We start from the raw sequence: 13,757 nt of genomic DNA, 5'->3' as shown, positions 1-13,757 counted from the left end.
TTCTTTAGTGATTACATTTGGCAGCTAGTTCAGTCACCAAAGTTGGATGCAGCATTTGAAATGGTCAGTGTCTCTAAACTAGGTATCCTAATGATACCATGTGAGCCCCTAGGCCTTGGAAACCTGCATCTCCATGCTTCCCTAGGCCTACATGTAGCAGTGTGTGTCAGTTAAATGGAAGGAGCACCTTTTCTAAGTGGTAGACTCCTCACGGCTGTCAGACCAGTGAGAAAGCAAAGGGAATTTTGGACCACCTGAGTGGAGGTGTGATGGGAGGTCATTCGGCGTGCTCAACAGGCCTAACTACATTGTGAACGGTGGAAGCCCTCTATCCTCCAGGGCAACAGCTTAGGGTGTTGTGGTTATGAGTTCTATGTAATATGATAGCTGGCCTGTAACCTTTGTCTGAGGGAAGAATATACAAGTGGATGAAATTACAGGTCCTGATAATACAGACAAGTTTTAAGTTAATTCTATACTTAAAAGATACTTCTTAGATGTTTGTAGAAGTGACCTGATCATGGAAATGAACCTGTTTTTCCAAAGCCGATGCTGATGGAGCGATGATAACAACTGCTATTACTAACATTTGTATAGTGCTTCAAGGTCACCAAGCACTTTAAAAATATATGGTATTATTCCCACAATCACCTTGCAAGGCAGGTGCTCCATGCTTCCACATCGAGGAGGGATCTGAGGCTAGATCTGAACTCCGGTCTTCCTGACTCTGCTGAGTCCAGTGCTCCCTGCTTTGTGCCACCTTGCTAGAGCAGGGCTAGGCAAATTGGGCAGACGTTGTCTACAAGCCTGGCAATGGGCAGAGTGACTGCTTTCTGAGGATTAGTCCAGACAATTTCAGGAGGCTTCTCCTCAGCCAGCTCACTACCAAAGAATAGGGATTTTTTGTTTTGGTTTTTTCACAGCAAGTAACAAATACCATCTGCTGTGGTGAAGAAGGGCCACAACCTGCACAGGTAAAGTACCTACGCTGCTCAATCAATCCTATAGAAAGGCAAAGGAACAGCTGAGTTGACAAATGACCTCAAGGGAGAGACAGGAAGTGGGCCAAGTAAACCAGCTCCCAGCAATCTGGTAGAGGCAGCCCCCGAGTCTGATACCAGCACGACCTTCCTTGTCCTGCCCTCTGTCTCCCAGAGACGCCCAGGAGAGATGCAGACCTCTGTGACGTGGGCCTTTTCAGAGCCACGACTGACACCCCCCCAAAAGTCACCTAGCACCCAGATGCTCAGTGCTGTCAAGTGACTCAATGCCCAAAACAAATCTGGTCTCACCACCTGAGATGACAGTGAAGAAGATGGAACGCTGGGCCCATCTCATGGCCCTGTGAGGGAACCTTTCTATAGAGCCTGTCTTCCCCTATTCTAAAGGGAGTTCCAGGAGAGCAGAGGCTTTTCTGCTAGGCTATTTGTAGCTCAAGAGGTATTAACCCAGCGTTCTCAGAAAGATTTCAAAGGCTGTAGATGAATGTGGATGGGGAAAAATCCACCTATCTTTATTTGCATTAATCTCTAACTAAAATCTGATAATTCCTTCAATTATCAATGGAGATAATAAACCATGACTTTACCAATAGAAATCACATGTATTCATATTAGGCAATAATTTTGAGAGTTATTACAATATTACAATATATTGCTTAAGTCCATCATTACTGAGAAATAACTAGTCATCACACCTACTGCTAGATCACATGCAATCAGTTGTCCTGTCTAGTGATCCTCATATGATACAACTATTAGAGTCCAGCTGTTAGGATCACAGGTTTTACCAGCATACGGAAGACATCCATGACATAATAAAGGTTAAGAACTTCTGACTTGGCTCAATGCTTTGAAAACAGGAAGCACTTAATAAATGCTTTTTCATTAATTCATACATTCATTCACCTATCTAGTTGCAAAATTTTCTAACGGCAACTCTAAAAGAAGATAACTGATTTTAAATTTATATTTTATTCTTTGAATAAATCTAGCAAACATTACATTCAGACTATCTGAAATGCTTTAACTTTTTAAAAACCTCAAGGAATCAATAAATGAGGATATCTGCATCTTTTACATAAATATTTTACTTGCTTAAAGCAACAAAATTTCTAATTTTTGGATAAAAATATTTTAAAAATAAATTACAGACTTCTCTAACTTCTTAATTAGAGAAAACTGAGTAAGTCATGATCACAAGCAAACATTCCCTCGTTTAATTAATAAGCAAAACAAATTTAAATAAATAAATAAGTACAGTTATAGGAAAATTTTATGCATGTGTTGATTTACCTCCATTTTTGGTAAGTTTTGATAACGCCAGGCTATCTTCATGGAAATATCCAGCTCTCCTTGTGATTTATGACTACTTACTTCATCAAGCTCTTTTTTATACTTATCATCATGTAATGGTTCAGGAAGTTCCTAATAAAGGAGAATAACATCTTATTAAAGAATATATTTTTAAAAATTATGATTACTGGAATTTCCCAAAGAATTAAAAATTGTTTCCCAACCAGCAAAGACACAAAGCTATTATGCCAACATATACAATTCTGAAATATAGAACGATTGAAATTAATTCCCACTCTATTAAGGTTTAAAGCAAATTAATATCCAATATTTGCTTTTTTATATTAATCCAAATATTCTTAGTACTATCGTTGCTTATACTTCATTTATTTACAACTTTACTACTATTCCAAGAGGCAGATATGAATTTTTTATTTATATGCTTTAATCAAAACTTAGAATTACAATTTATATATTACTTCTAAGTATAGTTGATATCTGCCATGAGGTAAAAATAAAGCATGGTTTGTGATTCTAAGAACCAAAAAGTCTGTCACTGAAATAACAAGATGAAGTAACATGATTAAAATTAAAGACATTCATTTATCCTGTATCAAATATCACTTTTTCACTTGCAAGTTTTTGTTTGCCATTTCTACAATGAAAACAAAATCAAAAATCCTCAACAGAACAAAAAACATCCAGTTTTTATTCTACATGCCTTTTTTGGGGGGAGAGAGGGAAGAAAGGTAGGCGTGACAATTTGCTTTCTGAATTACTTCTACTACTATTACTATTAACATTAATAAAAAAAATACCAACAATAATAGATAATATTTATAAAGTACATGCCATATGCCAGGCAATGTACTTTACAATTACACTTACAATTATTACTTACACTTTACATTACTTCATTTGATCCTCACAGCAACTCTGGGAAGTAAGTGATATTATTGCCACTTTACAGATAAGAAAACCGAGGCAAACAAATGGTAACTGATTCACTTAGGGTCATTCAGTTATTGAGGCTAGTTTTGAACCTAACTCCAAGCCCAGTCATCCATGCATTGAACCACCAGTTAAAAGAATTATGCATAATACTCTCAAGAAAGGGTTATGGGGTAATTAATGCAGGGTATACATACAGTAAAGTTAATTCCACAGAAGAAACAAAATACTTGATAGTCTGGGTTTATTTGTGATGCAGCAGAATCAGAAAGTATAACTTGGTGATGTAGTAGATGCATAGTGATGTTGTGTATCAATATCTTTGTTTCCAAAGCTAACCATTTCAAACTTATTTAAATTGTCTGCTGCAGGTATTGATTTACTTCAAGTGACCTCAAAGTAGATTAACTCTAGAGCAAGTGATAGAAAAAAGTAATTATATTTCAAAAACCTATTCATAACATTTTGGGTCAGGCATTCAAACAAAACATATGTATGATAACAAGATATGGAAAAATTTCTTTTTCTGATGAACATAAAATTTTAAAGATTCTTAATAAATAGAATGATCATATCTGATATTCAGGATGATGCATTTTTATGTTTTTAAGAGTTAATTCATTATTTTTAAAATATAAATACTATTTTGTTAAAATGTTAATTTAGATTATTAGATGGCTTCATAATCTCACAGTTATCAATGCATGCTTGTGACAAAATTCACTATTCACCCAAGAAAAAGGGGAATTCAACTATGCATCTTGACTATTAGAGAAAAGATTTAGGGCTTCCTCCTCTATCATGCTCACATTTTTATTTGACTGTTTCTTACTCTTTACAAATGTCTCATGGTAAATTAGAAATTTTCCACTATTAGGCAAGTTTTTTGTGATTAAAGGGAAGGCTCTATAATCATTCCTAAATGAAACCTTTTCTTAATATGATTGTAATTCTCCTTAATGTCAGCTAACATTCTAAGAGAACATGATAAAATTACCCAACCTTTTCCTACAAATTAGAAATTTTTCCTGATTTAAAATTTTAAGAAACCTTATTCATAAGAGCAGAAATTTTGCATTCTTTCAAAATTTTTCCATGTACTTCAATCCTTTGATAGAATATAATGTGAACAGTATCACATAATCCAAATTTAATGTGAATGAAACAATCTTTTAATAACTAGTCTTTTGCTGTATATCTGAAGGTAGAGCTGGAAAGGTTCAACTGGGTTAGAACACTCTTCATCCAAACATATTTACCTTTGATTTGACAAGGTTGATAGAACTGTTACACAGAAAACCATTCTAATTTAACTTATTTAATCATTAGTTTCCCTGAAAAGCCAGTGAGTATTTTTGTTCCCTTTCTGTTTAAATTAGTTTCATAAAATGACTTTTCATAAAATAATTATGTCTTTATATTCCACCTAATAGGAATAAGATAGCTGAAGCCATATTATCATTCCCATTAAATCGTATTATTAGCTTACTGAATGTTATTTTTACCAAAGTAATAACTATTATATGGCTACTTAACATTAATTTTACAGAAAATAGCAATCCAGTGTAGACTCTATTATCTGTTCCTTCTTGATTCCAGGTTATCTTTCAGATTTTCTTTGTACGGGATAGATTCAATCATAGTTAGTCCTATCCTGACACTGTTTTTTGGACTCTGACATTTTATTACCTCCCTCCCAACCCCCAGCTTCTAGATGGCACAAGTAGCAGGTAAATAAATCAGTATTCTGTTTTAAAAAATTTTTTTTGAAATAGTTCTCCTAATGGCCTCAAATCTACCACTGCTAAAAATTGATGGGAAATAATAAAGAATTGCACATCCACCACCTCATGGTGTTCTTAATAAATGTATCCTTTCTTAGATACAAAGACATAGGTTTTTCCCTCAGTTTTTAATGCTAGCCTACAATACTCCCTGTATGCATGATATTTTGTGGCATCAGTAAAGATGTTATAGAATTTAATGTCTTATGAGAAAAAAAATTACTCAAAATGCTATTTTGAACCTAGATGGCTATCCTGCCTATGATACCAGACAAAATTCATCTCTTTTCTCCAAATGAGGCTTGAAGATCACAGTGGAATGCTAATATTTAAATATAAAATTACTGAAATAACAAAGAGAACAAAAAATTTTCCTGTTTAAATTTTCACAAACTAATTCTATTTTCAAAATATCTATAATCTAAATTGTTATTCTGAATTGGGGGACTTTCAGGTAATACCTGAAATACTTTAGGGAATGTGTTATCTTTGCTAATCTCAAAAACACAATGGAAATGAGTGCTACTCACAAACCATTGTTTAGGAAGAGATGGTAAATCCTATCTCTGAATTCCTCTAACTCATTAAGCTGGCCATTGTTCAGGGGTTTTCAAAACTCAAACCACAACTGTCAAATTGCAGTATCATCACTTAACAAACTTGTCATCTCAAATATTTCCAGAAGGTAGCTTAGTTTATGACACTATTCCAAAGTAATCCATTTTAAACTTTAAGGTGCCTAGGAAAGACATCAAAAACTAAAAAAAAAAAAAATGCACAGCATATATCCTCCCAAGTGGAAGGTGCTTGTGTGCTTGGGTATGCACACATATGCATTCATGCACATGTGGGTGAGTATTGGGGGGAAAAAAATTACATCAGGGGGAAATAAGAGTGTACCAATTCTGGTTGATGCATTTTTTTCTACTTCAAAACATACTGAAAGATAAGAAACATGCAGAAATGGAGTGATATTACTTGGAAATCAGGATGCCAAGAAAAAGGAACAATGGAATTCATCCCATGATAATTATCTGAAAAAATGTAAAACAGCACTTTGTCTTATCATCTCAAGGAACATGGCCTTGGCTTCCGTCATCTGAGCACCAAAATCCTCAGGGGGAAACAAAACAAATGACAAATAACAGGGTGCCCCAGCCACAAAGAAAACCATAAAACAAAACAGGCTCTAGAGCAAACTGAACCAGCCATTCAAAGAGAATGTGCCCATCCCTGACAGAGGGACAGAGTCAGCACAGTGGACTCAGTCTGAGGCTCCCCATTCAAATCCTGGCTCGGCCCCTGTCCACGTGGCCTGGCTGTCATTTCCCCTCTGTCCCCTCAACTGTGAAATAAGGGAATTGGGCTAGATCAGGACATCTTAAACTTTTCTCACTTCATGACCCCCTTTGCCCAAGAAATTTTTACATGATTCCAGGTTTATAGATATATAAAATAGGTATACAAATTATGTATTTGTATATATATACATACATACATAATACATAACAAATTATGTATTTAATAATACATGACAAATAATACATAACAAATTACTAATTTCACGACTTCCAGATTCAGTTATGCAAACCTATATGGGATCATGAAGCATATTTTAAGAAGCTTTGGACTAGATAACTTTCAGGTCCTTTCCAGATGTAACTCTAGGGCTGTGAAACCCATCAAAGGATGTTTTATTGAATACCAATTGTCTTTAAAGTGAATAGATCTCTTCTTAAATCCATCACATTTTTTTCCTTGTTCTGTTGTATTTTTGTTTTTTAATCTTACAAGTAAATGCCATCAAGAATTCTTTTTTCATTATTCCTCTGTTTAGATATCTCAATATTTATCTATCCCACAGGGCTGGTCTGTGACATACACCACTATACAAGTTGTTCACTATTATTTCTCATTTTTCTAATCTCTCTTGAAGGATCTCTGACAGAAATAGCGCTGGGACAATTTGCTGATTTATTATTACACTTTCCATATTTAACGTTCTAAGGACTGCTACACAGATGGATAAAGTTAAATTCTCTATAAATAAGTAACAAAACTATTAACAAAACTAAGACCATTGGGATATAAAAATCACCTTCTGTAAGTTTGCCAAAATAAACTTTGAGGCAACTCTATTAGCATACACATCAATGATTCTCTCCTCTTATACCATATTTCTATATTTTGAAAATTTTCCATTTGTTTTGATATCTCTGAAAACAATGTTCATAAAAAATAAAGGTCAGAGTTCTGGCTAGGTTGTGTAAGAAACCATTCAGTATTGGTTTTGGTTTATTTTACAATAGTGTTTTTAGTGGTAGTTCTTGTTAGTGGGTTGTTATGATCCAAGAGTCCATTACCAACATGTCAGGCTACTTTGGACAATGGAGTCTAGTGCTGAAGAGTAGCTGGAGGTCTTTCTACTAATAGAGAATCTGTCAGTGCATTTCCTTGGTGAACGCTTCAAAAATGGAAGGCTTACCCATACTGTGATGGGTAATCAGAAGAGGATTTTGTTCTCGCTCACTTTAGATAGTTTTTCAAATAACTTTTATTTCACTATACCACTCCTTAGCACAATAAAAACCTAGAAAAAACCTATATGAGCTTCTAACAGAAACTGCAATTTTAAAACAGGTCTGTAGAAACAAAATCAATTTCATATGATTACTTCATATTTAGACAAACATTTCCAACTTTATACAAAGATCTCAGAAATTATTTCTTTAATTTGCTGGTCAATAAGCATTTAGTAAGAGTCTATTTTATGCCAAGAACTGTGCTAAGAACCTAACTTTTCTTAAATTCTAGTTCACCAGATACCCATCTAACATGATCAAAAGTGAACTTTTAATTTTCCACTCTAAATTATTTCTTTCCCCTAATTTCTCCATTCTATTAGTGCTGCCAGGATTTCAGTCTCTAAAGTGAATCAAGCAAGTGGCTCCAAAGAAACCTCTGGCCTCTAAATGAAACTGTTCGCAAATTCTATAAAATTTATGTCAACACAAAACATAATTTCTTTTTCTTTTTTGTTGCCATCACCCTCACCAAAGCTGGCATATTTTCACCCAGATTACTTCAGTAATCCCCTAGTTGGGGCACTGCAGTGGCACAGTAGACAGATCACTTGGGCCTAGAGTCAGGAAGACCTGACTTCAACTCTAGCCTCAGACAAAAGTAGCCATGTGACCTTGGGCAAATCATTTAACTCTGTGTGCCTCAGTTTCCTCATCTACAAAATGAGCTGGAGAAGGACATGGCTCTAGTGCCTTTGCCAAGAAAAACCCCATAAGGAGTCACAAAGAGTTAGAGATGAGTGAACAACATTAAAAGGGGATTCTTCTACTTTCAGGTTCTCATTCTTTTAATCTATCCTACTCAGTGCTCTGAGGATTTTACCATCCTTCTCAAAGTTCTTGAATGACTACGAAACATAATACTGAAAGAGATAACTACACTATATAATTAAGCACTGAACCTGAAGTCCATAACAGCATTCAAGATTCTCCCTTTTCAATTTCTACTTTTACTAGAACACTACATGTTCTATAATAATCATATATTCTAAGGAAACTACCCTTCTTATTTTTCCTTGAACCCAGTGCTTTTCAGATTTTGTGCTTTGCCACGCTCTTCCCCTTTGTTATGGGCCAGAACTTGAAACAAGGTGCTAAGTCAGTGGAATTGATAGAGACAATGGTTATTTAGCCTAGTGCTTAACAGTTCTCTAGTTCAGTACATGTATTTAGTATTTAATATAGTTCCACAAGATTCACACCTATGATAAGAGAGCATATAAACTCGGACAAACTCAGCTAGGTTAATTCAAAGACAAGCACACTAGAAGCTCTTGGAGGCTGAGACAGATTCATTCCATCGTCCACCTTTGTGGTGGATGAAGGCTAAAGCACAAACCTTTGGATTTAGAGAGATTCAAAGGCCAGAGAAGACAGAGAACTGGAAGACAGAGACCATGGTGGAAGTCCTGCCTCCCCCACAGAAACCAAGACACATTCAGGAGGATCTCAAGAAGCTGGCAGAAGCAGAGAACACAAAGAACTGGCGGCAGGAGCTCAAACTCTCGGAACCAAGGAGAGAGCTAGGCCTCTAAGAAAGCTAATCCGGCCCCAGGAAAGGAGACAAGACTTTGAAGGAGACAATAAAGGATTTGAACTTTAACCCCTGGCTTACTCATGTGATGGTTACTGAACTGAAAGGAAGGATGCTCCTAGAGACCTCCAAGAAACTCAAATAAAAACATTACACTCCTTCACCCCTGCTTATCAAAAATCACATCACTTCAAGGTCAAAGCAAAATACCACCTCCTTCAAGAAGCCCTCTCTGATCCTGACAAATGGGTAATTGGTCTGAAATTTCGGTCTCCTGTACATCCTTTAAAGTACTTATCACTCTCATTCTCTTTGTATTATATTCTCATTCATTCTCACTGAAAGCTTGAAATAAGAAACAGTAAATATATATTTTTAAAAATTCTCCTCCCTGAAGCAGAGACAAGATGGCAGAGTCAAGTTAGGGATTCATCTGAGCTCTCCCTCAAACTTCTTCAAATAATGATATTAAACAAATTATAGAGTGGTTTATTTAAAAAAATTGAATAAAACAATTTTCCAGGCAGGGACAACTGAGAAGATCTGCAGGAAAGGTCTGGTGCACTAGAGTGAGGGAGGAGCACAGACCAGTGATGGCTGTGTCAGTACAGACAGGGTCCCAGCAAACCAGGAGTAGGTCTCAAGAGAGACTAAATTTGTGGCAGTTCCCAGATCTCTCAGCCCACAGATGATAAGGAGATCAGACAATGAGTGAGAAGATTTACAGGAGTCCTTTCGCCAGCACCAGGGGCAGCTCTCTGTTGCATTGCCTAAACTTGGACCTGTGTCCAAGTCCTCAGTCTAAGTAACAGAGTGAGGAAGGGCACTAGCACAGCAGAGTTTGTGCCATAAGGGCATAGTTCCAGGGCTGAAAAGAGTGTTTGCAGTCACTCATAAACCAAGGCACAGTACAGGAGAGTATTAATAAGGCCACCTCTCTTTAGGTCATATCACTATGGAAAGGCCAAAAACTTACAGGTCCCTAGAGTTACATTTGAAAACAGCTACACAAAAAAATCTGAAGCGTGAGAAGCAGAGCCCCTCTTTAGAGTTAAAAATCAAATAGGTTGGAAAATGAGCAAACAACAGAAAAAATTTTTGACCATAGAAAGTTACTATGGTGACAAAGAAAATCAAAATACCCACTCAGAAGAAGATAATAAAATCATAGCTCCTACAACCAAAACCTCCAAGAAAAATATGAATTGGTCTCAGACCATGAAAGAGTTCAAAAAGAATTTTAAAAATCAACTAAGGGAAGTTTAGGAAAAATTGTACAAAGAACCAAGAGTTTGGTAAAAGAAGCATCCCCCCCCTCAAAAAAACCTCCCACCAAACCCCCAAAACAACAACAACAACAAACCCCTAAGAAAATAACACTTTTAAAAAGAGAATAGGTCAGATGGTAAAAGGAGTTACAAAAACTCACTGAAAAAAAAAAAACTCCTTAAAGTAGAATTGGACAAGTGGAAATTAATGAGTATGAGACATCATCAAGAAAGAATCAAAGTCAAAAGAATGGAAAAAATAGAAAATGTGAAATATCTCATTGAAAAAAAAAAACAAAAACTTGACCTAAAAAATAGATCCAGGAGAGATAATTTAAGAATTACTGGCCTACCTGAAAGTTATGATAAAAAAAAGAGCCATAAATCATCTTTCAAAAAAGTATCAAGGAAAACTGTTCTGATATCCTAGAACCAGAGAGCAAAACAGAAGTTGAAGGAATCCACTGTTCATCTCCTGAAAAAGATGCTCAAATGAAAACTTCAGGAATATTATACCCCAATTGCAGAACTCTCAGATTGAGGAAAAAATAATGCAAACAGCCAAAAAGAAACAATTCACATATCATGGAGCCATAGCTAGGATAACACAAGATTTAGCAGCTTTTACATTAAAGGATCAGAAGGCTAAGAAAATGATATCTCAAAGGGAAAAAGAGGTCAGATTATAACCAAGAATCACCCACCCAGCAAAATGATTATAACCTTTCAGGGGAAAACTGGATATTCAATGAAATAAGAGAAATTTCAAGCATTCCTGATGAAAAGAACAGAGCTGAACAGAAAAACTTATTTTCAAATACAAGATGTAAAAGAAACACAAACAAATGAATAGGAAAGAAAAATCATAAGGGATTCAATATGGTTAAACTGTTTATATTCTTACATGGAAAAATTATATGTATAACTCCTAAATACTTTTAATCATTATTAGGGCAGTTAGGAATGTACATAGATAGAAAGCAGAAATTTGAGTTGAATGTGATGGTATGATTATCTAAAAAAACAAAAATAAGGAATGAAAAGGAAGAATGCACTGGGAGAGGGGAAAAGGGAGAGGTAAAATGAGATAAATTATCTGACATAAAAGTGGCCTGAAAAAAGATTTTATAATGGAGAATGTAGGAAAAGTTGGGAGGGCTACACATGAACCTTACTCTCACTGGTATTAGCTCAAAGAGGGAATAATACACACACTCAATTGGTTACAGAAATCTATCTTATCATATGGGAAATTAGGAATCAAAAAGACAAGGGAAGGGGGTACTGATAGAGGGGCAGTTTGGGAAAGGTAAAAGTCAGAAACAAAACACTTTTGAGAATGGACAGGGCAAAAGGAGAGAAAGAGTAAGATAAATGGAGGGAAATGCATAGTGAAAAGAATTTGCAGTGACTTTCTCTGCTAAAGACTTCATTTCTTAAACAGAAAACGGAGTCAAATTTATAGAAATAAGGAGCCATTTTTCAATTGATAAATGGTCAAAGGATATGAACAGGCAGTTTTCAAAGTAATCAAAGCTATCTATAGTCATATAAAAATGCTCTAAATCACTACAGATGAGAAAAATTTAAATTAAAACAACTCTGAGTTACCACCGCACACCTGTCAGATTGACTAATATGACAGAAAAGTAAAATGACAAAAGTTGGAGGGGATGTGGGAAAACAAAAACACTATACTGTTGCTAAAGCTGTACATTGATTCAATCATTTAGGAGAATAATCTGGAACTATGCCTAAAGGCTATTAAACTATACTTACTCTTTGACTAAGCAATATTGCTATTAAGTCTGCATCCCAAAGAGATAAAAAAACAAAAATGAAAAGGACCTAGTATACCAAAATAGTTCTTTTAGTGGTGGCAAAAAATTGGAAATTGAGGGGATATCCATCAACTGGGGAATGGCTAAACAAGTTGTCCTTAATAATTGTGATGGAACACTGTTGTGTTTTAAGAAATAATGAGCAGGAAAACATGGAAAGTTTACATGAACTGATATGAAGTGAAATAAGCAGAACCAGGAAAACACTGAATAGAGTATGGTGGTCTATTGTGAATAACTTAACTTTTGTTAACAATAAAATGATCCAAGACAATTTTGTATGATTTCAGTTGAAAAGTGATGTTCATCTCCAGAGAAAGAACCTGTTGAGCCTGAATGCAAATCAAAAATAGTTTTTTTAAAATTTATTTTGTTTGTCTTTACTTTTTGCCCATGTTTTCTTTCCCAGGATGACTTATACATGTATAATCTATGTCAAATTGCTTGCTTTCTCAATGAGGTAGGAGGAAGAGGGAAAGAGGAAAGGAATTTGGAACTCAAAATATGAAAAAATTTACATTTTCACAAATGTAAATATCTTTCTTAAACTACCATGTCCTTTAATGACTTTTTTGTTTTCCACTGTTTAATTTTTAAAAATTAAAAACTTTGTTTTCCTATGTCTTTTAAGTATTTTCAAAGTGCCATGGAACCTAAAATAAGAATAATCATTGGATACTAAATATATACTAAAAGAATAAATGTTACCAATGTCTTCATATATTCTAGTTGTTTTAGATGACATATATTATTTCTTCTCTTGACAACAACACAAAAATTTGGTGGTTAATAATAATAATGATGATGATGATAGCTGACATTTATATTCCAGTTACTATATAAAATGTACTGTGCTTAGTGATTTATGCTTATTATCTCAATGATCCTCATAGCATCCTTGGGGAGTAGGTGCTATTATTCACACCATTTTACAGGGGAGGAAAATGAGGCAAACATGCTAAGTAATTTACCCATGGTCAGTTAGTAAGAGTGTGGGGCTGCATCTGCACATGGGTAGTCCAGCTCCAGGCCAGGTGCTCTGTTCATTCTGCCCCCCTGGGTGCCCAAGGAAAGGCTCACACATGTGTGAGTGCAGGAGCTGCCTCTGGGAGACGTGGCGCCTTCCTCTGCTGATCTCCTGGTCCAGGCTCACTCTAGTATCAGGCCACTTTGTGATCTATTAATAGCACTTAGGCTAGAGATAAGGGCAAGTACCTCACTTAGTAGCTCTCTGTTTACATGCGCTTAAAACAGCTTCATATAACAGACATAATTCCCAGCATGGTATTACTAAAAAGGACACAAGGACAATTATTTTTCAACCAGAACTGAAGTTTTGCTCACTTTTCACTACATCCATCATTCTTTTTGCAAAAGATCATAATAAAGGAAATAACCAACAAAGTTTGCCTTACAAAGTTTAAGCATCATTGGTTCAACTGCTTACTTGCCAATCTGCAACAATAGGTCGAGAAATAAAAGTATGCATGAAAATTGGTATTC

General features: G+C 35.4%; 1 protein-coding gene across 4 annotated transcripts in view; it reads right to left on the bottom strand.

Moving 5' to 3' along the window:
* Positions 1-13,757, bottom strand: part of ELP4 (elongator acetyltransferase complex subunit 4) — a 232,574-nt gene that overhangs the window by 182,063 nt on the left and 36,754 nt on the right. For all 4 annotated transcript variants that reach the window (XM_031942487.1, XM_031942488.1, XM_031942489.1 and 1 more), the window contains exon 4: positions 2,295-2,426. In XM_031942487.1, the coding sequence (XP_031798347.1) occupies positions 2,295-2,426 (132 nt within the window). The remainder of the gene's footprint in view (positions 1-2,294; positions 2,427-13,757) is intronic.

The sequence above is a fragment of the Sarcophilus harrisii genome, chromosome 6 (genome assembly GCF_902635505.1).
Source record: "Sarcophilus harrisii chromosome 6, mSarHar1.11, whole genome shotgun sequence".
Classification (NCBI taxonomy): domain Eukaryota; kingdom Metazoa; phylum Chordata; class Mammalia; order Dasyuromorphia; family Dasyuridae; genus Sarcophilus; species Sarcophilus harrisii.
The sequence above is the reverse complement of the archived record's forward strand: the minus strand, read 5'-3'. Positions and strand labels throughout refer to the sequence as shown.